This window comes from Puntigrus tetrazona, chromosome 25, assembly GCF_018831695.1.
Source record: "Puntigrus tetrazona isolate hp1 chromosome 25, ASM1883169v1, whole genome shotgun sequence".
NCBI classification, from domain to species: Eukaryota; Metazoa; Chordata; class Actinopteri; order Cypriniformes; family Cyprinidae; genus Puntigrus; species Puntigrus tetrazona.
In genome coordinates, this window is record NC_056723.1 from 16,517,456 (window position 1) to 16,541,485 (window position 24,030).

The 24,030-nt window shown below is 37.8% G+C and overlaps 1 protein-coding gene and 1 long non-coding RNA gene across 2 annotated transcripts in view; both read right to left on the reverse strand.

Annotated features, from left to right (window-relative positions):
• Window positions 1–7,644: 7,644 nt before the first annotated feature.
• On the reverse strand, window positions 7,645–8,096 carry LOC122331058. Its single transcript, XR_006248120.1, has 3 exons — window positions 8,051–8,096; window positions 7,890–7,972; window positions 7,645–7,797 (listed from the first exon to the last, which is right to left on the reverse strand). It is a non-coding gene; the product is annotated as an uncharacterized LOC122331058 (long non-coding RNA).
• An 11,381-nt stretch (window positions 8,097–19,477) lies between these two features.
• LOC122331057 (laminin subunit beta-1-like) overlaps window positions 19,478–24,030 on the reverse strand; it is a 28,706-nt gene continuing 24,153 nt past the window's right edge. Inside the window, 12 exon segments of the mRNA XM_043228498.1 lie at window positions 19,478–19,658; window positions 19,766–19,853; window positions 19,855–19,926; window positions 20,013–20,189; window positions 20,303–20,367; window positions 20,370–20,443; window positions 21,367–21,574; window positions 21,652–21,796; window positions 22,104–22,310; window positions 22,751–22,992; window positions 23,073–23,257; window positions 23,345–23,714. Of these exon segments, the coding sequence (XP_043084433.1) occupies window positions 19,519–19,658; window positions 19,766–19,853; window positions 19,855–19,926; window positions 20,013–20,189; window positions 20,303–20,367; window positions 20,370–20,443; window positions 21,367–21,574; window positions 21,652–21,796; window positions 22,104–22,310; window positions 22,751–22,992; window positions 23,073–23,257; window positions 23,345–23,714 (1,973 nt within the window). The 3' untranslated portion in view covers window positions 19,478–19,518.

Genomic DNA, 24,030 nt, shown 5'->3' on the forward strand with positions numbered 1-24,030 from the left:
GATTTAAAGGTAAGTCCTGCAGAATATAAGTATGTCCTGTAGAATACAGGTAAGGTTTGGTAATTGTTTTAGGTACAAGTAAGGTTTGTTAACTAAGGTAAGTCCTGCAGAATACAGGTAAGGTATGTTGAATGAAGGTAACTGTTTTAGAGTACAGGTACAGTTTGTTGACTAAAGGTAAGTTCCTATAGAATACGTGGTTAAGGTTTCTTGAATAAAGGTAAGTGTTTTAGAGGACAGGTACAGTTTGTTGACTAAAGTTGTAAGTCCCTGCCGAATACAGGTAAGGTTTATTGACTAAAGGGTAAGCGTTTTAGAGTACAAGTAAGGTCTGTTGACTAAAAAAGGTAAGTCCTATAAAGTATAAGTAAGGTTTGTTGTTAAAGGTAAGTCCTACAGAATGCATGTAAGGTTTCTTAATTAAAGGTAAGTCCTGTAGAATACCAAAATATTAAATAATTCTAGAGTCCAGGTACATTTTGTTGATTAAAGGGTAAGTCCTAGCAGAATATAAGTATGTCTTGTAGAATACAGGTAAGGTTTGGTAATTATTTTAGGGTACAAGTAAGGTTTGTTAACTAAGGTAAGTCCTGCAGAATACAGGTAAGGTTTGTTGAATAAAGGAAAGTCCTGCAGAATACAGCTAAGGTTTGTTGAATAAGGTAAGTGTTATTGAGTCCAGGTACAGTTTGTTGACTAAAGGTAAGTCCTGTAAAATATAAGTAAGGTTAGTTGACTAAAGGTAAGTCCTGTTGAATACTTGTAAGGTTTTGGTGAATGAAGGTAAGTGATTTAGAAAACAGGTAAGTCCTGTAGAATACAGGTACAGTTTGTTGACTAAAGGTAAGTCCTGCAGATTACAGGTAAGGTTTATTGACTAAAGGTAAGTGTTTTAGAGTACAGATTAGGTCTGTTGAGTAAAGGTAAGTGTTGTACAGTACAGGTAAGTCCTGTAGAATGTACAGGTAGGTAAGGTTTGTTGAATGAAGGTAAGTCCTGTAGAATACAGTTAAAGTTTGTTGAATAAAGGTAAGTGTTTTAGAGTACAGGTACAGTTTGTTGACGAAAGGAAGTCCTTGCAAAAGGTAAGTGTTGAATAAAGGTAAGTCCTGCAGAATACAGGTAGGGTTTGTTAAATGAAGGTAAGTGTTTTAGAGTACAAGTAAGGTCTGTTGACTAAAGGTAAGTCCTGTAAAAAATAAGTAAGGTTAGTTGACTGAAGGTAAGTCCTGTTGAATACATGTAAGGTTTGGTGAATGAAGGTAAGTGATTTAGAAAACAGGTAAGTCTTGTAGACTACATATAAAGTTCGTTGAATGAAGGTATGTGATTTAGAAAACAGGTAAGTCCTGTAGGATACACGTAAAGTTTGTTGACTAAAGGTAAGTCCTGCCGAATACAGGTAAGGTTTATTGACTAAAGGTAACTGTTTTAGAGTACAGATTAGGTCTGTTAACTAAAGGTTAGACCTGTAACGATAATAAGGTTTGTTGATTAAAGGTAAGTCCTGCAGAATACAGGTAAGGTTTGTTGAATGAAAGTAACTGTTTTAGAGTACAGGTACAGTTTGTTGACTAAAGGTAATTTCTGCAGAATAAAGGTAAATCCTGTAGAATACGGTTAAGGTTTCTTGAATAAAGGTAAGTGTTTTAGAGGACAGGTACAGTTTGTTGACCAAAGGTAAGTTCTCCAGAATATAGGTAAGGTTTGTTGACTAAAAGAAAAGTGTGTTTTAGAGTACAAATTAAGTCTGTTGACTGAAGCTAAGTCCGGCAGAATAAAGGTAAGGTTTGTTGAATAAAGGAAAGTCCTGCAGAATACAGGTAAGGTTTTTGAATAAAGTGTTGTAGAATACATTTAATGTTTGTTGAATAAAAGTAAGTGTTTTAGGAGTGCAGGGAAAGGTTTGTTAACTAAAGGTAAGTCCTGCAGAATATAGGTAAGTCCTGTAGAATACAGGTAAGGTTTCTTGACTAAAGGTCGGTCCTGTAGAACACAGGTAAGGTCTTTTGACTAAAGGTTAGTGTTTTAAAGTACAGATTAGGTCTGTTTACTAAAGGTAAGGCCTGCAGAATAAAGGTAAGGTTTGTTGAATAAAGGTAAGTGTTGTAGAATATATTTAATGTTTGTTGAATAAAAGTAAGTGTTTTAGAGTGCAGGAAAGGTTTGTTGACTAAATGTAAGTCCTGTAGAGTACAAGTAAAGTTTGTTGAATAAAGGTAAGTCCTGCAGAATAAAGATAAGTCTTGTAGAATACCGATAAGGTTTCTTGACTAAAGGTAAGTCCTGTACAATACAGGTAAGGTTTGCTAAACACAGGTAAGCATTTTACAGTACAGATTAGGTCTGTTGATTAAAGGTAAGTGTTGTACAGTACAGGTAAGCTTTGTTAGATGAAGGTATGTCCTGTAAAATATGGGTAAGGTTTGTTGACTAAAAGGTAAGTCCAGAAGGATCCCTCGCCTCACCGTTCCGCCTCCGAGTCCCGGACTCCACCTCGGCTCGTAGACCCATCAGCTCCTCCTAGGCTCCTAGCTCCCTCCTCTCCACTGTGGTCCGTCAGTCCACCAGCTCCACCAGGCTCCAGCGTCCCTCCGGCTCCGCCTTGGTCAGTCGTCGACCATCCGTCGCCTCGGTATTCCTCTCCTCCAGCTTCGCCTCGTCCCTCAATCCCTCTGGCTCTGTCAGGCTCCTCCTTCCTCTCCGCTCCACCTCAGTCCTCTGTCGCCTGGCCGCTCCGCCCCCGCCCCGTCTCAAGATCGGGTTGCCAGGCTCACGGCGTCGCTTTGGTCCTCCAGCGCCGGCATCACCCTGGCTCTTCAGCTCTCTGACCTCCGCCTCAGTCTCATGCCGCCGGGACTCGGGCCCTCGATGGCCGCTCCTCCTCCATGGCTCCTCCTCCGTCATGGACCATCATGGCTGGACTCTGGATTCTCCTGCCCGGACTCCTCCTGTCTCCTCCATGGCTCCTCCCCTCCGTCTGCACCTCCCTCTGCCTACCCCTCGGGGGTTGTCCTCCACCAGAACCTCCTCCCAAGACCCGGTATCCCCGAATTCTAAGTTTTGTTTTTTGTCTTTTTTTGATGTTACTTTAGGTGCGAGGACACACCTTCCGCGAGGGGGGAGTAATGTCACGTCTCTGGACTCCTTTTGTGTTATTGTTTTTGTCTCGTGCCACATGCTATCTGTGACCTACCTTCCTTTCGTGTTTTAGTGTATAATTGTCTTCAGCTGTGTCTCGTTAGTTAAGTCAATTATGTTGTATATTTAAGTCCTGTGTGTTTGTCTTGAGTTTGTCCGATCGTCAGTGTCCATTCAATAGCCATTCAATGTCCATACGAAGTTACTTACTTGGTTTATGTCTTGTCTGCTTGCCCGTAATTATTATTATTTTGCCCGTTTGGAATTAAACCTGTTTAAGTTCATTTTACGTGCCGTGTCTCGCGAATCTCAAGTAACGTGACAACTACTTTAATTTATTATTATTTTTATTATTAAGTTTATTATTAAGTATGTATTTATTATTATAATATCCATGAGTACAAATCAGTAATCAATGTTCTAAGCAATTGTGGAAACAAATTTTTGGACAGGACTCTAACATGACAATGCCTCTGTGTATAAGGCACGTTTATATAAGAAATGATTGATTGAGTCAGTGTGGAGTCTAAAATGAATGTTACCAGTGTAAGACAAGTCTGATGCAACCTTAACTTAATGAAGTAAATAGAGCATAATCTAACGTAATGTCAAATAACGCTGCTTCTGGTTATTTTAATGACCACAAGAACAATGTCAGAGCTGTAGCCCAAGACTGATGATACACAGGGCAATTGAGAATAGGTAACAGATCTTTATCTGGATCATTTAGATCAGTCGTGGGCTCCGTGTATCATCAGTCTGCGAGCCTCATTGATTCAGGACAGGTCCAGCTCCAGTCTACAGCCATGATCCCGGTCCATATCAGTATCATTTTCCAGCAATAAAACCAACAACTTAAAATAAACAATGTAAAATACACAAGTTTTCAGTTATTTGTTATTTGCATATTTTAAGATTTCCTCAGACTGATTGATTTCCTTGATTTGAGAAATTCACAAAATAACAATGTCAGTTTCACTCTTGAGTTTATTCTGATTGAACTTTCATAGTATTTACAAGTTGGTCAAAGTATCTGTAAACAAAAACGTTTTTAAAAATCACATTTCTATTATTTTATTTTTTAATCTGGCCTTCTCCAGATCCACCAGTTCATTGGCCTTGTCCTCCAGCAGCTTCTGATTTTCATCATAGTTCTTCTCAAGATCTGAAAAACACAGACATATAGTTCATTTTAAGCGAGAACATTTATAAAGTCAATGTTTTGTGATGGTTCTCTTCTTAATACTTTAATCAGAGATGCATTATTGACATACTTTTTAGCAGCTGGAGTTTGTCGCTGGCCTGTAGCAGCAGAGTTTTGGCTTCCTGTTGGAGTTTCTCTGCTCTTTTCTTGGCCTCTGCCACTCCTTCTGCTTTCTGTGTGATCAGCTCCTCGACACTACTGTACTTGTCCTTCAGCTCTGAATCCAGATCCTGCATAAACAGTCATGTATAGTATAGGTTACAAACCCACAACACTTCATAGCAGAGATGACGTATCATATCCAGGTGATTCATGCACCTTTTTTGAGCTGCTTGATGCTGTCCGTCTCTCTTTCTCTGTGCTGTTGGCGCTGGTGGAGGTGTTGAGTGCCTTTTCTTTCAGCAAAGCTACATCGCTTTCCAACTTCAGCAGCCGAAGGTTTTAGCTCCGAGTCTGCGCTCAGCCTGCTGCAAGGCCTCCTTCACCATCTCAGCGGTGTCTTTCACATCTGTCGCCTCCTTTCTGTGAAAACCAGACAATATACAAACATTTACATTCATTTCCAGTTATTATTGTCATTTGACTGCACAGGTACTACATTTTACTTCACTGACACTCTATTCTTCAGTTTGATACTCATTCTGTATTGTTAAAAGCGCTATATAAATACAGGTAACATGTTGTTCAATGAACTGGTCAGTAAGCTACCACATTATAAAATAGTTTTGCTTCACGTCAGATTTTAGTACTAAATGTTTTTGCTTTTGACAATTATTTATAGGACAAAGAAGTCTACTACACCTTAATCAAAAACGCTATAAAAACATGATTTCTATTTTCCTGTGATACTTTTTGTCAATTTTCAAATTTTAATGATTTAGAAAACAATATTTCATGCCTATTTTTGTTTATAAATACCTGAAGGCAAATACATGTCTATAAATATCTGTACTTTCCACAATTAAACTGACCGTACATAAAGAGTGAGAGATATATTGTCATATCATTTTCTCCATAAACTCTTGCACAATGACTTCCTCACAACACAGACACATGCATCAAAAACAGAATTGTGATGAACTCCAAAACAATTGCTTGATATTAACACAAAATATCACAAATCAGAGGAATTTAGTCATTTCTTGAGCTCTGGAATGGGATTCGTGCTGTAAAAGGTTTTAACAAGTGGGTTTAATGAGGGTTTAACAAGTCAGGGATAAGTTTTTCGTGAGGCCAGCATCGTCACATTTATTGATTGAAGTGTTTCAAAAGATACCTTAACACTTCAGGAGTTACACAGTTTACTGCTAAATGAGCAAATAATGTCAGATCATTTCAAACCTGCTGTTTTTTTCTCTTTTTCTCTCAGAAAAAAAGGTACAAAAGCTGTCACTGGGGAGGTACCTTTTTAAAAAATACACTTTTGTACCTATTAGGTTGTCACACATGTGGACTCTTTTGTTGTTGTTTTGTCTTCTCCCATGTGTTCAGTGTCACCTACTTTCTATTAACTGTCTAATTGTCTTCAGGTGTGTCTTCTTAATTTAGTCACTTCCTGTGTGTATTTAAGTTCCAGTTTTCTTTTGTTTAATCGTCAGTTCTCGTCTTTAATGCGTGTGGTTTTTATGTCCTGCCTGCTTGCAACTATATTGCTATTTTGTTCGTTTGTAGAGAATTAAAACTGTTTACGTTTATTTATCTCATTGAGTGCTCCTTCTCGCAAACCACACCGTGACATAGGTTCAAATATATGTACACTTTAAGTACTAATATGTACCTTTAAGCTACCAAAATAGACCCTTTAGGTACAAACATGTCCTTTTTAAAAATCTACCGCTCCAGTGACAGCTTTTGTACCTTTATTTCTAAGAGTGTATTTGCACTAAAAGGTATAATATACAGTATTATCATAATTCATGTGTTCCTGTTTCATCCTAATCCCTAGAAATAGCAGAATGTATCACTTAAAGTGTAACATAACAAACAAATACACACGTTAACCTTCTGTCCATTAAAAGACACACTGAAATCATCTGCAAATGTACAGGCTTTATTCAAATATATTTACACCAATTATATTTCATTATATGACAAAATTAATTTACAAAAGCACAGACTCCTTTTGCAAACCAACTAAAAATCTATTACATCTAAACATTAATAAATATGAATTATATGTACAATTTAGTGTCTAGTGCCTCGGTCTGTTCCTCTTATTTACACAATTTCTCCCTTTTCTCTACTCTCATTCTGAAAAAGACGCTTTAGCTAAAACCCCCCAATCTCTATCTGATCTCAGGCTCTGGTTTCTGCTGGTGCTGTGTGTTCAGCTCCTCCAGGATCCACACAGAGCCCCTCACGGACAGAAGGTGACCAGGAAGCAGTTCTCCGCACTTCCTGTGACACTCCTGCTCTCCCTATACAAACAGTCGAAAGCATTGATCTAGACTGATCCCAACGACACAATCCAGCCGTGACTGCTGTGATTCAGAAAGTGTGTGTCACCGGCCTTACACCTGTTCACTTTAACCAGGGGTGGCTCTCAATGTCCTCTAAACTGGGCCGGTCTGATGCCGATGCACTGAGACACCAGCCAATCAGCTGACGGCACTCTGTTACACATAACACAGTCTTCAGCAACACAAAAGCACACGCTTCACCTGGATCTGGACGTGACGTCTGTCTCTTGCCTCTAGACAGCTGTCTAGGGAAAAGCAGTCTTCTTCTGGAGGTGTCCTTCCGTGCTCCTCTGAAGGGGAAACAGCCGCACAGGATGCTGTAGAGCGTCACTCCGACCGACCAAACCGTAGCCGGTCCTGCATGATAGAGATGCTGCCGAAACCACTCAGGAGGGGCGTATTGAAGAGTGCCTGAGAGACACAACAAGACCACAAACGTCAGATCAAAATCTTCCCTTTGGTGTTCACAAACACATCACTGCAGTGAGATCAAAGCAACCTGCAAAGTGTCTGTAGGCCGAGTCTCGCAGCAGATCTCCACAGCCGAAGTCCATCAGCTTGATGTCGTGGGACTCAGTGGAGATCAGCAGATTCTCCGGTTTGACGTCCCGGTGCAGGACTCCGCGGCTCTTGCAGTGTTTCAGCGCCGTGATCAGCTGGAGCAGGACTTTCTTGGCCAGAGTCTCCTCCAGACATCCGTTCTCTCGCAGAAACTCTGGAGATCTTGGCAAGGAACGGACGCTCCAGGATCATGGTGTAGCGCCTCTGCGATGGTCGAACCACTCCAGCAGCTGCAGGACGTTTGGGCAGGCAGGAGCCGAACTGACCAGGGTCATCAACGCCACCTCCAGCGGCAGCAGACCCTGACCTTCCTGCAGAGACCAAAGATCCGTCACATCCAGAGCTGAATGCAGATTCACAACAGATTCACCTTCAACTCACCACGTTCAGCGTCTCAGGCGCCCTGCTTTTGCAAACGTACTTGATGGCGACCTGTGAACAGATAAACCGCAGTAAATCACGCATTCGCTGATATGGCCATTTCTAAAAGCTGTTTGAATGAAGCAGGGAAGGAAAAGTCTTACTGGCAGTCTGTCGGACCTGCGTATCCCAGCATGCACCGAGCCGAATCCACCTCGGCCCAGCAACGGGCCCTTGGCGTACGCTTCTAAAAAACGCACAAGAAATGTATAAACGGAACATTTTCTATTAATAACTGAGTCATGACATCTTTGATAATCCTGACCTCTGCGGGAGCGTTTGGCTGGTCTTGTGTTGGAGGTAGACGGCCCTTCATCCTCCCGGCCGCCGCTCTGCCGCTTCCTCTTCCTGTGAGGCTGATCTGTGGACACAGAAACAGCCAGGTCAGAAGGCAGAGGTGCGATGTATCCTGGTAGCTCTTGGCTCAGGGGCTGCTCTGGGTCACGATCACCAGAGCCTCGTCTCCCATCCTCCTGAGCAGCCGTCTGAGAGATACCAGCTCTCCTGGATCTGGAGCGGCCCGAGGCTGAAATATTACACACTTACAATACTTCATACTGTTGTATTAACAGGCAATAATCAAAACATATTTAGCACAGTTTATCTGTCACGTGGAACAAGATACACATCACTTAACTTATATATAACGGGTTGCGCAAGCTGTCAAACTATGCACATACCAATAATAAATATCCTAAAATAATCAATTAAAAAACATACCTCGTCTTTCGTCCGAGTGAACCATTGACGACCTCCTCCAAACTCCTCAAGATAAGAAAATAGGGAGAAAAAGAAAATTAATCAAAGTAAATTAAAATGAAATACAATAACAATACAAGACACGAGTGCAGAAATAAGTTTAGTTATAGAACAAATAACAGTTTAAAACTCTTCTCCAAGAAAGTCCGCTGATCTCCGTCTGAAATAAAAGTCTTCTTCTGGGAATCCTCCGATGAGCTTCAGAAAGCAACAAGATCTGATCAGAAAATACTCAAAAGTCTCTTCGTCTCACAACCAACAGATAGCGATGGGTTCGAGTGTTTATATATTCAGCCAGAACTCATAACACGCGTCGCTATAGCAACTAAGACGCGAATCACGCCGGCGCTTACGTCAGTTCCGCATCGCGCGAGTGCATCTCAGCACGAGTTAAATATTTATGCTATTATTATTTAATTTGCAAGATTTCATACAACAGTTCAATAAACGACGATGATTTTAAATTACTTACATTGACTGCAACACTTTTTCATGATTTTGTTCTGTTTCGTCAAAGAAAAAGTTTTAAATGAGTTTTGTTTATGCATGACTGTGCGTTTTTAAACGAACGAGTCAATGATTCAGTTAGACACTCATTAAGAATAGACTCCTGAATGAATCAGCCTTTTGAACGAATCAATTGAACATATGATTCGGACTGTTTTAGTTTTAATTGTACAATACTATTTCACATTTGAGTTTATATTTTATGATATATATATATATATATATATATATATATATATATATATATATATATATATATATATATATATATATATATATATGCCATCATAAAATATGCTACTGTATGTACCACACTGCAAAAAAAATCTTCATATGTGAAGAAAAATCAATTTGTTGTCATGTTTCCAGCCAAAATATTAAATAATTCTTAAATTAGAGGGATTTTTTCTAGACAGCAAGTTTACTGACAGAGTTTTCAAGCAAAATCTCTCACTTATTTTTGACTAAACTTTTTCCTACAATGAAGCAATAATTTTGGCTTCTAGATATTTTTCCGAAACAAGACAAAAATTGTAAGTAAGAAAAACATATTTTACAGTGCAGCAACAAAAACAAAATTGAAAAAAACAGCAAGGGAAGGACTAAAAAAGTCCAGCTATTCTTGTCTGGTGACCATCTGTTAAAAATGAGCATAAATTGTATTATTATTTGGTAAGCTATTGTTTCTTTTAATATGGTGTGTAAGCTATTTTGTCTGTAAATGTCCCTATAGTGAAATTTGTTGATATGATCAAACCAGTGTGCATTAAAAAATAAATAAAAGAAACTGAGCTGCATTAAAACACAATGGAGCTCAGCAAGAGTTTTCTGCTTGTAATTGTGGACATTGCTTGCTTTATTGACTTGTCTCTAAGGATCCTCGCTCTTACAATACTAAACACAATGAAAATGAATTGACTTTGAAAGACACAGACCTTGTTTATGTCTGTGGTTTGTGATTGTGACCACCGAGACCTTTTGTACGCTGCCATCTAGTGGTCATTTTATGTTGTTGTCATTTTTGCGGTTGATATTCATTTTAGTAGAGTTACATAATGCATTGTTGGAAATTAACACGAATGAATATAGAGGTAATACAATTATTAATTTATTTGAAAGTCCTTGCCATCAAACCACATATATGGACATTTGCATTTCATATTAAAATCAGTCTACAGTCAAATGTACTACAGATTCACTCAGAAACTCCATTTGTTGTGATGACTTGTGGATGTAGCTTCGAAATAATTCTATTAAAACACATCAGGTATCTACATAACCTATAGGATCATAAAAAAACAGGCCATTTCTAAACATTTCATTTTAAAATGACAAATATCATAAAATCATTAACACGCATATATTGTTTATTCTCACATTTACTGAACTTCTAGAACATCGAAGCATACTCTATTTTATTTGATCTCATTATTTTGTAACGGGTCTTTTATACTTGCGAGGAACAGGAAGTGTTTTTGTTGGTCTTTCTAACTGCTGTTAAATGAATGGCTCTATAGACTAATAAAAAGAATTAGAACGTGTGGCGCGAGCGTTCTTTGAGGCGCTTATGTCGTCACAGTAGATGTCTGAAAAGAATGTCGAAGATTAAACTTGTGCTGCTTCAGTCTCGCATCGGTATCACATCTGATCTGCTGGTGAGTCCACGATAAACTTATGTTTTTATATTGCTTTATTAAGTTAATTTGTATATGAGTCATCTTAATCCTTAACGGTGTTTAAATTAGAGCCAAATCACATTTATTAATGTTGTGAATATCCCTTTATGAAACCCGAAGACGCAACATACATTTACTACTGCTATTTGCTAGTTTTTCTTACATGGCTGAATAAATTCAAATGTAATATAGGTTGTGATTAAAATACATCTGCAGTAAGATGGAAACACAAATTAGGGCTTAGCTTCTTTCCATTAACATCAAACAGTAAACACGCAAAAGTGTTTTGGGGTCATTATTTAAGAAAATAATTAGAAAAAGGTATTGCAGCATAAAAGCAAACTTCAAAAACCTGTTCTAGAATCATATTATTACTATAGGTATATGTTGTAGAGTACGGTAAGGTTTCTTGACTAGAGGTAAGTGTTATAGAATACAATTAGGTCCTGTAGAATACAGGTAATGTTTGTTGAATAAAGGTTGGCGTTGTACACTACAGGTAAGTCTTATAGAGTACAGATAAGTTCTTTAGTATATGTAACAGGTAGTATATAATAGTATTTGGGTACTTTAAATGGTATGGGTCTAAAATGGACCAAGTTTGCCATGGTAACGGTTCTGTTCAAATGGAAATATATTTGGTTTGGTTCGATATATATTTCATTCCATTCAGTAGTGTATGTAACACAGGCGGCTCTTTCGGGAGTGTGTGTGTGAGCGTCGGGGGAAAATAATGGTGTAGGTGCCCGGTTTGATTGGGCAGCGATTGCCAAGTGAAAGCATCCATTATTCTGGGAGCAATTGATTGGGTGTGGTAATATACCTTTCCGGGGAGTATCGCGAGAATTTCCTCATGCGACTCAGAGCCTGTTGAGGAAGTGTTGTGTTATTTTCCCCTGTTTTTTCCATGTGTTACTGTGATATATGTGTAAACTCATCATTGTGTGTTTTTATAATGCATGCCAAGAGTATGAACCGGTATATTAGAAGTTGAAAGAGTGTGATATTCGCTGCAATTGTGCTGCTTGCGGAGTGTGAAGGCGCATGGCCGCGGTGTGCAGCACATGGCTGCTAGGGGATTTCCCTTCTCACAAATCTAGTGAGATAATCTAGTGAGCACATATTTTGTGTTACATTCAGTTAAACATTTGATAATTGTTATAAGTTGTATAAGAGACTATACAGTTATTACTTTAAGTTACTTTATTCTACTACAATTACAAACAATTACAAATGTATGAAAAAATGCGTTTGTCTGTTTTATGCAAACGCAATATATCCATACGGTGATGGATTTGCTTCCATGATTGATTTGTGACATGTAATGTGATTGTGTACGATACGAGTGAAAGTTTTCAACAAGAAACATAGTCGTAACACTCGTGGTTATTTTCCCCTGCTTTTTCCAGCTTTTTCCAGGGCGTTACACATACAGGTAAGGTTTGTTGACTAAAGGTAAGTGTTGTAGAATACAGTTAAGTCCTGTAGAGCACAGGTAAGGTTTGTTGAATAAAGGTAAGTGTTTCAGACTACAGGTAAAGTTTCTTAACTAAAGGTAAGTCGTGTAGAATACAGTTAAGGTTTGTTGAATAAAGGTAAGTGTTTTAGAGTACAGGTACATTTTTGTTTGACTAAAGGTAAGTCCTGTAGAATACGGGTAAGGTTTTTTGACTAAAGGTAAGTCCTGTAAATTATAAGTAAGGTTAGTTGACTAAAGGTAAGTCCTGCAGAATACAGGTAAGGTTTGCTGAATGAAGGTAAGTGATTTAGAAAACAGGTAAGTCCTGTAGAATAAAGGTAAGTCCTGTAGAATACATGTAAGGTTTGTTGAATAAAGGTAAGTGATTTAGAAAACAGGTAAGTCCTGCAGAATACAGGTAAGGTTTGTTGACTAAAGGTAAGTGTTTTAGAGTACAGATTAGGTCTGTTGACTAAAGGTTAGTCCTGTAAAGTATACGTAAGGTTTGTTGAATAAAGGTAAGTGTTTTAGATTACAAGTACAGTTTGTTGACTAAAGGTAAGTGTTTTAGAGTACAAGTAAGATCTGTTGAGTACAGATAAGTCCTCTAGAATAAAGGTAAGGTTTGATGAATAAAGGTAAGTCCTACAGAATACAGGTAAGGTTTGTTGAATAAAGGTAAGTGTTTTAGAATGCAGGAAAGGTTTATTGACTAAAGGTAATTGTTTTAGAGTCCAGATACAGTTTGTTGACTAAAGGTAAGTCCTGCAGAATATAGTTAAGTCTTGCAGAATAAAGGTAAGGTTTGTTGAGTAAAGGTACGTGTTTTGGAGTACAGGTAAGGTTTGTTGAATAAAGGTAAATCCTGCAGAATAAAGGCAGGTCCTGTAAAATACAGGTAAAGTTTCTTAACTAACTTGACTAAAGGTAAGTCCTGTAGAATACAGGTAAGGTTTGTTGACTAAAGGTAAGTGTTTTAGAGCACAGATTAGGTCTGTTGACTAAAGGTTAGTCCTGTAAAGTATATGTAAGGTTTGTTGACTAAAGGTAAGTCCTGTAGAATACAGTTAAGGTTTGTTGAATAAAGGTAAGTGTTTTAGAGTACAGGTACAGTTTTTTTGACTAAAGGTAAGTCCTGCAGAATACAGGTAAGGCCTGTTGAATGAAGGTAAGTCTTGTAGAATACAGATTAGGTCTGTTGACTAAAGGTAAGTTCTGTAAAGTATAAGTAAAGTTAGTTGACTGAAGGTAAGTCCTGCAGAATACAGGTAAGGTTTGTTGACTAAAGGTAAGTCCTGTAGAATACATGTAAGGTTTGCTGAATGAAGGTAAGTGATTTAGAAAACAGGTAAGTCCTGTAGAATACAGGTACAGTTTGTTGACTAAAGGTAAGTCCTGCAGAATACAGGTAAGGTTTGTTCATTAAAGGTAAGTGTTGTAGAATGCAGGACAGGTTTATTGACTAAATGTAATTGTTTTAGAGTTCAGATACAGTTTGTTGACTAAAGGTAAGTCCTGCAGAATATAGGTAAGTCTTGCAGAATAAAAAGTACGGTTTGTTGAGTAAAGGTAAGTGTTTTGGAGTACAGGTAAGGTTTGTTGAATAAAGGTAAATCCTGCAGAATAAAGGCAAGTCCTGTAAAATACAGGTAAAGTTTCTTAACTAACTTGACTAAAGGTAAGTCCTGCAGAATACAGGTATGGTTTGTTGACTAAAGGTAAGTGTTTTAGAGTACAGATTAGGTCTGTTGACTAAAGGTTAGTCCTGTAAAGTATATGTAAGGTTTGTTGACTAAAGGTAAGTCCTGTAGAATACAGTTAAGGTTTGTTGAATAAAGGTAAGTGTTTTAGAGTACAGGTACAGTTTTTTTGACTAAAGGTAAGTCCTGCAGAATACAGGTAAGGCCTGTTGAATGAAGGTAAGTCCTGTAGAATAAATGTAAGGTTTGCTGAATGAAGGTAAGTAATTTAGAAAACAGGTAAGTCCTGCAGAATACAGGTTAGGTTTGTTAATTAAAGGTAAGTGTTTTAGAGTACAGATTTGGTCTGTTGACTAAAGGTAAGTCCTGTAAAGTATAAGTAAGTTTAGTTGACTGAAGGTAAGTCCTGCAGAATACAGTTAAGGTTTGTTGACTAAAGGTAAGTGATTTAGAAAACAGGTAAGTCCTGCAGAATAAAGGTAAGTCCTGTTGAATACAGGTACAGTTTTTTGACTAAAGGTAAGTCCTGCAGAATAAAGGTAAGGTTTGTTGAATAAAGGTAAGTCCTGTATAATACAGGTAGGGTTTGTTAAATGAAGGTAAGTGTTTTAGAAAACAGGTAAGTCCTGCAGAATAAAGTTAAGTCCTGTAAAATACAGGTAAGGTTTCTTGAGTAAAGTTAACTGTTTTAGAGTTCAGATTAGGTCTGTTGACTAAAGGTAAGTCCTGTAAAGTATAAGTAAGGTTAGTTGACTGAAGGTAAGTCCTGTAGAATGCATGTAAGGTTTGTTGAATAAAGGTAAGTGTTTTAGATTACAGGTACAGTTTGTTGACTAAAGGTAAGTGTTTTAGAGTACAAGTAAGATCTGTTGAGTACAGATAAGTCCTCTAGAATACAGGTAAGGTTTGTTGACTAAAAGTAAAGTGTTTTAGAGTACAGATTAGGTCTGTTGACTAAAGGTAAGTCCTGCAGAATAAAGGTAAGGTTTGTTGAATAAAGGTAAGTCCTACAGAATACAGGCAAGGTTTGTTGAATAAAGGTAAGTGTTTTAGAATGCAGGAAAGGTTTATTGACTAAAGGTAATTGTTTTAGAGTCCAGATACAGTTTGTTGACTAAAGGTAAGTCCTGCAGAATATAGGTAAGTCTTGCAGAATAAAGGTAAGGTTTGTTGAGTAAATGTAAGTCCTTTAGAGTATAGGTAAGGTTTGTTGAATAAAGGTAAATCCTGCAGAATAAAGGCAAATCCTGTAAAATACAGGTAAAGTTTCTTAACTAAAGGTAAGTCCTGTAGAATACAGGTAAGGTTTTTTGATTAAAGGTAAGTCCTGTAAATTATAAGTAAGGTTAGTTGACTAAAGGTAAGTCCTGCAGAATACAGGTAAGGTCTGTTGAATGAAGGTAAGTTATTTAGAAAACAGGTAAGTCCTGTAGAATACATGTAAGGTTTGTTGATTAAAGGTAAGTCCTGCAGAATACAGGTAAGGTTTGTTGAATGAAGGTAACTGTTTTAGAGTACAGGTACAATTTGTTGACTAAAGGTAAGTATTTTAGAGTACAAGTAAGGTATGTTGATTAAAGGCAAGTCCTGTAGAATGCAGGTAAGTTCTGTTGAATGAAGGTAAGTGATTTAGAAAACAGGTAAGTCCTGTAGAATACAGGTACAGTTTGTTGACTAATGGTAAGTCCTGCAGAATACAGGTAAGTTTTGTTGATTAAAGGTAAGTGTGTTAGTGTACAGATTTGGTCTGTTGACTAAAGGTAAGTCCTGTAAAGTATAAGTAAGTTTAGTTGACTGAAGGTAAGTCCTGCAGAATACAGGTAAGGTTTGTTGACTAAAGGTAAGTCCTGTAGAATACATGTAAGGTTTGTTAAATGAAGGTAAGTGATTTAGAAAACCGGTAAGGCCTGCAGAATAAAGGTAAGTCCTGTAGAATACAGGTAAGGTTTCTTGAGTAAAGTTAACTGTTTTAGAGTACAGATTAGGTCTGTTGACTAAAGGTAAGTCCTGCAGAATAAAGGTAAGGTTTGTTGAATAAAGGTAAGTCCTACAGAATACAGGCAAGGTTTGTTGAATAAAGGTAAGTGTTTTAGAATGCAGGAAAGGTTTATTGACTAAAGATAATTGTTTTAGAGTCCAGATACAGTTTGTTGACTAAAGGTAAGTCCTGCAGAATATAGGTAAGTCTTGCAGAATAAAGGTAAGGTTTGTTGAGTAAATGTAAGTCCTTTAGAGTATAGGTAAGGTTTGTTGAATAAAGGTAAATCCTGCAGAATAAAGGCAAATCCTGTAAAATACAGGTAAAGTTTCTTAACTAAAGGTAAGTCCTGTAGAATACAGGTAAGGTTTTTTGATTAAAGGTAAGTCCTGTAAATTATAAGTAAGGTTAGTTGACTAAAGGTAAGTCCTGCAGAATACAGGTAAGGTCTGTTGAATGAAGGTAAGTTATTTAGAAAACAGGTAAGTCCTGTAGAATACATGTAAGGTTTGTTGATTAAAGGTAAGTCCTGCAGAATACAGGTAAGGTTTGTTGAATGAAGGTAACTGTTTTAGAGTACAGGTACAATTTGTTGACTAAAGGTAAGTATTTTAGAGTACAAGTAAGGTATGTTGATTAAAGGCAAGTCCTGTAGAATGCAGGTAAGTTCTGTTGAATGAAGGTAAGTGATTTAGAAAACAGGTAAGTCCTGTAGAATACAGGTACAGTTTGTTGACTAATGGTAAGTCCTGCAGAATACAGGTAAGTTTTGTTGATTAAAGGTAAGTGTGTTAGTGTACAGATTTGGTCTGTTGACTAAAGGTAAGTCCTGTAAAGTATAAGTAAGTTTAGTTGACTGAAGGTAAGTCCTGCAGAATACAGGTAAGGTTTGTTGACTAAAGGTAAGTCCTGTAGAATACATGTAAGGTTTGTTAAATGAAGGTAAGTGATTTAGAAAACAGGTAAGGCCTGCAGAATAAAGGTAAGTCCTGTAGAATACAGGTAAGGTTTCTTGAGTAAAGTTAACTGTTTTAGAGTACAGATTAGGTCTGTAGACTAAAGGTAAGTCCTGTAAAGTATAAGTAAGGTTAGTTGACTGAAGGTAAGTCCTGTAGAATACATGTAAGGTTTGTTGAATGAAGGTAAGTGATTTAGAAAACAGGTAAGTCCTGCAGAATAAAGGTAAGTCCTGTAGAATACAGGTACAGTTTTTTTTGACTAAAGGTAAGTCCTGCAGAATAACGGTACGTCATGTAGAATACAGGTACAGTTTTTTTGACTAAAGGTAAGTCCTGCAGAATAAAGGTAAGGTTTGTTGAATAAAGGTAAGTGTTTTAGAGTACAGAATAGGTCTGTTGACTAAAGGTAAGTCCTGTAAAGTATAAGTAAGGTTAGTTGACTAAAGGTAAGTCCTGTAGAATACAGTTAAGGTTTGTTGAATAAAGGTAAGTGTTTTAGAGTACAGGTACAGTTTGTTGACTAAAGGTAAGGGATTTAGAAAACAGGTAAGTCCTGTAGAATACATATAAGGTTTGTTGAGTGAAGGTATGTGATTTAGAAAACAGGTAAGTCCTGTAGAATACAGGAACAGTTTGTTGACTAAAGGTAAATCCTGCAGAATACAGGTAAGGTTTGTTGACTAAAGGTAAGTGTTTTAGAGTACAGATTAGGTCTGTTGACTAAAGGTTAGTCCTGTAAAGTATAAGTAAGGTTTGTTGACTAAAGGTAAGTCCTGTAGAATACAGTTAAGGTTTGTTGAATAAAGGTAAGTGTTTTAGATTACAGGTACAGTTTGTTGACTAAAGGAAAGTGTTTTAGAGTACAGATTAGGTCTGTTGACTAAAGGTAAATCCTGCAGAATAAAGGTAAGGTTTGTTGAATAAAGGTAAGTCCTGCAGAATACAGGTAAGGTTTGTTGAATAAAGGTAAGTGTTTTAGAATGCAGAAAAGGTTTTTTGACTAAAGGTAATTGTTTTAGAGTCCAGATACAGTTTGTTGACTAAAGGTAAGTCCTGCAGAATAAAGGTAAAGTTTGTTGAGTAAAGGTAAGTGTTTTGGAGTACACATTAGGTCTGCTGATTAAAGGTAAGTGTTTCGGGGAAACAGGTTAGGTTTGTTATATAAAGGTAAGTGTTGTAGAATATGGGTACGTCCTGTAGAATATAGGTAAGGTTTCTTGACTAAAGGTAAGTCCTGTAGAATACAGCTAAGGTTTGTTGACTAAAAGTAAATCCTGCAGAGTACAGGTGATGTTTGTTGAGTAAGTCTTTTAGAGTGCAGTTAAGTTCTGTAGAGTACAGGGTAACATATTTAATGTGTCTAAAAACAGTCTAAAGAGATAAAGACAGATAAAACACTTAAAACTTAAAATTAAACACAAGTGTAATCACAAACATAAATGTAACTTTATACACTATATTGACAAAAGTATTGGGTCACCCTCTTCCAATAAACAGGTTGAACTACTTTAATTTATTATTAATTTCATTATTAAATTTATTATTAAGTATGTATGTATTATTATAATATCCATGAGTACAAATCGTAATGTTAAAGCATACAATGATGTTCTAGGGAATTGTGGATACATATTTTTGGACAGGACTCTAACATGACAATGCCTCTGTGTATAAAGTAGTTTAAATAAGAAATGATTGATTGAGTCAGTGTGTAAAAACTTCACTGGTCTTCATAAAGCCAAATCCCAGCTAAACACTTCTGGTGTGAGTTTAAATGTAGTCCTTGAGCCAAAAACTCATCACCAAGCACCAATGTACGTACTGGTAAACATGTACTGTACATATAGCAGTCATTTTAGACACTTCCAAAATATCCATCTTTAATGCAACTGTTATGGAAGTGTCTGGAATGAACGTTACCAGTGTAAGACAAGTCTGATGTAACCTTAACTTAATGAAGTAAATAGAGCATAATCTAACGTAATGTCAAATAACGCTGCTTCTGGTTATTTTAATGACCACAAGAACAATGTCAGAGCTGTAGCCCAAGACTGATGATACACAGGGCAATTGAGAATAGGTAACAGATCTTTATCTGGATCATTTAGATCAGTCGTGGGCTCCGTGTATCATCAGTCTGTGAGCCTAATTGATTCAGGACAGGTCCAGCTCCAGTCTACAGCCATGATCCCGGTCCATATCAGTATCATTTTCCAGAAATAAAACCAACAACTGAAAATAAACAATGTAAAAATACACAAGTCTTCAGTGTTATTTGCATATTTTAAGGTTTCCTCAGATTGATCGATTTCCTTGATTTGAGAAATTCACAAAATAACAATGTCAGTTTCACACTTGAGTTTATTCTGATTGAACTTTCATGGTATTCACAAGTTGGTCCAAGTATCTGTAAACAAAAACGTTTTTTAAAAATCACATTTATATTATTTTACTTTTTAACTCTAATCTAAAATTGAAACAATGAGGTCAATGTAATTGCAGTCTCATAGTTATGTTGGGCATATCCTACATTCACTCTTTGGTCTGCTATGTTTTAAAATCCAAATCACATTCTCTCGTGTTCATAAAAGTGTGTAACACCCTTCCATACAGTGATCATAAAGTATGGGTAAAACTCACAAAAACTTTCAGGGATTTGATGTAATATATGTTCCTAAAGCAGTCAGTAGTAGTGTTAAAACAGACAGGTGCTGTAGACGGTGACTTTGTGACTGATCTCCTGAAGCAGTTCTTTCACAGCCTTCTCCAGATCCACCAGTTCATTGGCCTTGTCCTCCAGCAGCTTCTGATTTTCATCATAGTTTTTCTCAAGATCTGAAAAACACAGACATATAGTTCATTTTAAGCGAGAACATTTAAAATATCAATGTTTTGTTATGTTCTCTTCTAATACTTTAATTAGAGATGCGTTATTTACATACTTTTTAGCAGCTGGAGTTTGTCACTGGCCTGTAGCAGCAGAGTTTTGGCTTCCTGTTGGAGTTTTTCTGCTCTTTTCTTGGCCTCTGCCACTCCTTTCTGCTTTCTGTGTGATTAGCTCCTCAACACTACTGTACTTGTCCTTCAACTCTGAATCCAGATCCTGCATAAACAGTCATGTATAGTATAGGTTACAAACCCACAACACTTCATAGCAGATGACGTATCATATCCAGGTGATTCATGCACCTTTTTGAGCTGCTCAGCAAGTGCCTTGATGCTGTCCGCCTCTTTCTCTGTGCTGTTGGCGCTGGTGGAGGTGTTGAGTGCCTTTTCTTTCAGCAAAGCTACATCGCTTTCCAACTTCAGCAGCCTTCGGGTGGCGTTACTCAGTTTTAGCTCCGAGTCCGACGTCTCCGACTCCACCTTTTAAACAAAAGAGTCACAAATGACATCAAAGATCAATTCCAAATGACTAATGACTAAAGAATGGCTAAAACGGTCCCCTTTGGAACAAATGGCTAGAAACGTAAACTTACGGAGATCAGCAGGTCTTGCGTTCCCTTGATGTCAGCGCTGGCCTGTTTCAGAGCCTCGGTCACTGAACTCTGGCGCGCTCAGCCTGCTGCAAGGCCTCCTTCACCATCTCAGCAGTGTCTTTCACATCCATCGCCTCCTTTCTGTGAAAACCAGACAATATACAAACATTTACATTCATTTCCAGTTATTTTTGTCATTTGACTGCACAGGTACTACATTTTACTTTACTGACACTCTGTTCTCCTGTTTGATAATCTTAAGTGCTTTGACACAATCTGTATTGTTAAAAGGGCTATATAAATACAGGTAACATGTTGTTCAATGAACTGGTCAGTAGGTGGCAATGCTACCACACTCCACAGATATGGTACATTTTAAGGAAGTGCTTCTCAACCAGAATCCCTCTCATGTTCATTTTGGGGTTCTCATTCCAAAAATAAAACACTTCATGACAGATTTTTCTACTAAATGTTTTTACTTTTAATTATTTGTAGGACAAAGAAGTCTTGTGTTATGCCTTAATTAAAAATGCTACAGAAGACATGATATATAATATAATATATAATATAATTTTTACATTTCAATGATTTAGAAAATCTTGATTTTTAACATTCTGTTTTTTTGTTTATAAATGCCTGAAGGCAAATACATGCCTATAATCTAAAAAAAAATGTAATTCCATGTCATTATTATTATTAAGTTGACAATAGTGAGACTTAAAGTCAAATAATAAAATTTTTGAAGCATTAGAGGAAATGATTCCCTCCCTGATTTAGGAAAAACAAAAAATTAAAAGAGAAATTAAAGGAATAGTTCACCCAAAATTTAAAATTACGGCATATTTTACTCACCCCCAAGCCATTCTAAGTGTATATGACTTTCTTCTTTCAAACCAACACATAGTTTTTTAACAATTTATCCATGCTTGGTAAAGCTTGTGGATAGCGGCAATTATTTTGAAGCTCCGTAAATCTGATATATCCATCGATAAATACATTTTTTAATTTTTACTATATCAGACTGTACTCTGGGACTAATGTAAATGACTGAATAGATCTCAGACCTGGCCTTGCGGGCTTGTTCCAGCAGGCTTTCTGCTCTCAGAATGTCAGCAGCGCTCTGGTTGAGGATGTCCTCGACGTCTGTCAAGCTGCTCACGCGGTCCCTGATCTCTGCGGTCAGGTTCTGCAGCTGGGCTGGAGTGGTGGGCATCTGCATTTGCAGAACCTCATTGGCCACAGCCTCGATGCTTTCCAGGTCCGCCCCATCTTCTGTAGAACCAGACAGAGCAGGAGTTCAAAATCAAGGATCTGATCATCAAAAGCAATCTATCACAAGTGTTTCTTACGAGTGAGAAAGTCTCGAATCTGTCTGATGAGTTGCCGTAGCTCCTCATTGCTTCCATCCACACGCTTTTTGGTCTCGTTGGTTTTTGCCAGCACTTCTTGAGCATTAAACTTTGCTTCATCTGCTTTTACCTTTGCCTCTGACACCTGAACACACAAATTCAAGAAATCCTTTAAGTTCTACAATGTCCCCACAAAAGCATTCAGAAGTTATCTAGTATTTAAAGGAATTTATAACCCAAAACAGCCTGGTTACAAACTTTTCTTCAAAATATCTTCCTTTGAAAGAAATTCATACAAGTTTGGAACTACTTGAGGGTGAGTTTATTATGACAGGATTAAAATTTTTGGGTGAACTATTACTTTTACAGTGAGAAGATCCAAACAGAAGCATACCTCTACAAAAATGCATGTCATATCAACATCAGATACGGTATCAGCTGAGAAACCTCACCATTTTGGAGAGCTTGTCCACTTCCTCCATAGCGCTGATGATCTCCAGGTCAAAGTCCTTGGCTTTCTGCCAGGCGTTGTGAGCGAGTGTGGTGAGGCCGTCACATCCCTCTCCTCCACACTTCCTCTTTCCTTCCCCATCCACACAGCTCAGGCCTCCCGCAGGAGAGTCGGCACAGTTCTCTGAGCCAGCTGGACTGCCACATGTCTATCCGGAGAGAGAGCACAAAGTTAAATCTAGCTTTAAATTTACATATGCAAAACTCACTAGCTGGGTTTTCATCCAAAGTCAAGAATTTTGAATTTAAATTGGACCGTTTCCATCCAACGAGTCAAAGAGAACAAAATTGTCACTTCCTGATAAACTAGCACTATACATCACTAAAAATGGAAGAAAATGGAAAATGGAAGAATCTACTACAGTTACTACTACAGGCATATAACTACAGTTGCAGATGCAGAATCAACTTTTTTTATTGAATAATTAAAATGTAACGTTTTGAAACGAGGAATCGTGTTCACAACTTCTTATAACATGAAAGTGACATTGATTTGTTTCTGAAAACTAAACTTTGCTTATTAAAATTTAAAAAAATTAAAATTTAGATAAGCTCTTGACCATGTTCATTGATCTGTTGACCACTTTACCTTCTTGCTAAGCTCAGACAGGTCCAGAGTCTCCAGCTGTCCAGCAAGGTTGTCCAGTTTCTTCTCAAACTCATCGTGTCGTTGGATGAACTCTTCTTTGGTCTGGTTCATTAAGTCTTCTGTTTCTGTCCTCAGGGTGGCAGACTGATTGACCAGGTTGTCTGGATCAATGATGGAGGCATTTGCACGGATCTCCGCCATCTGGGACTGCTCATAGTATCGAGTCACACTGGCTCTGGCCCCTGCGGATCAAACAACTTTTTGCATTGATGCATTGTGTTAAAGAAAAGGCTTTACAAGAACTTGATTGATTATTACTCACCTCGAATGTCTGAGTTCTTCACAAACTCCACCTGCTCCTGAAGGTCCTTCACCGTCTGTTCCAGTTTCTGAGCTTCTTCTTTGAGGGACTTCAGTTTGGTGCCTGTGCTGTTGCTGTCGGATGATATCTCGGACAAGGTCTCCTCCGTCAGGTTAAGGTTGGTGTTCATTTCAGACATCAAGGCACTTCAGAGAGAAGATATATTCAAAAAGATTATTCTCATGAGAAAGATCTATGCTTGTTTCCACATCCTGAGAAAGGCGTTAACTCACGTAGCTTGTTCGAGAAGTCCTTGGATCTCCGTTAGGGGCTGAGTGGCTGGATTTTGGGCCAGGATGTTGCGGATTGAGTTGGCACTGCTTTCAACGTTATTGATGGTAGCTTGGTAGGGTCCGGTAATGCCAGTGGCTTTGATGGTATTGACCTTCTGGACCAGTCTGTGGGTCTGGTTGGTGAGGTCGCCCACAATCACATCCCATTCAGCGAAGCACTGGTGGCAGCGCTCGCAGTGTGGGAACTCACCGGTGTAGCCTCGAGCACACGTGTCACATCGAGGCCCGGAAACACTTTCCACGCAAACGCAGTGACCTGTGACCTTGTTGCACTGCTGCTCCGCGATGCCTCTTGGGTCACAATCACATGCTGAAAATATACAGGAACATTGACGTTTAAGTACAGGTACAACTAAAGCTAAATCTGTTTCTGTTAACTGAAATAAAGCTGATGTGCAGATTTTTTTGCATTTATAAAAGGAGCAAAAATAATAAAACATTGAAATTATATTTAAAACAAAGAATCCAATAATTATGTGGTGTATTCTGCATAAAAGGCGAAATGGTGATTTAGTAATTACAGCTGATATTAGAAAGGCTAAAAGAAATGAACCTGAGATGTTTAAGACTGTTCTTTGACTGGCATTTTCTGCAAACTTAGAGTGACTGTGACCTTATTAAGCTGG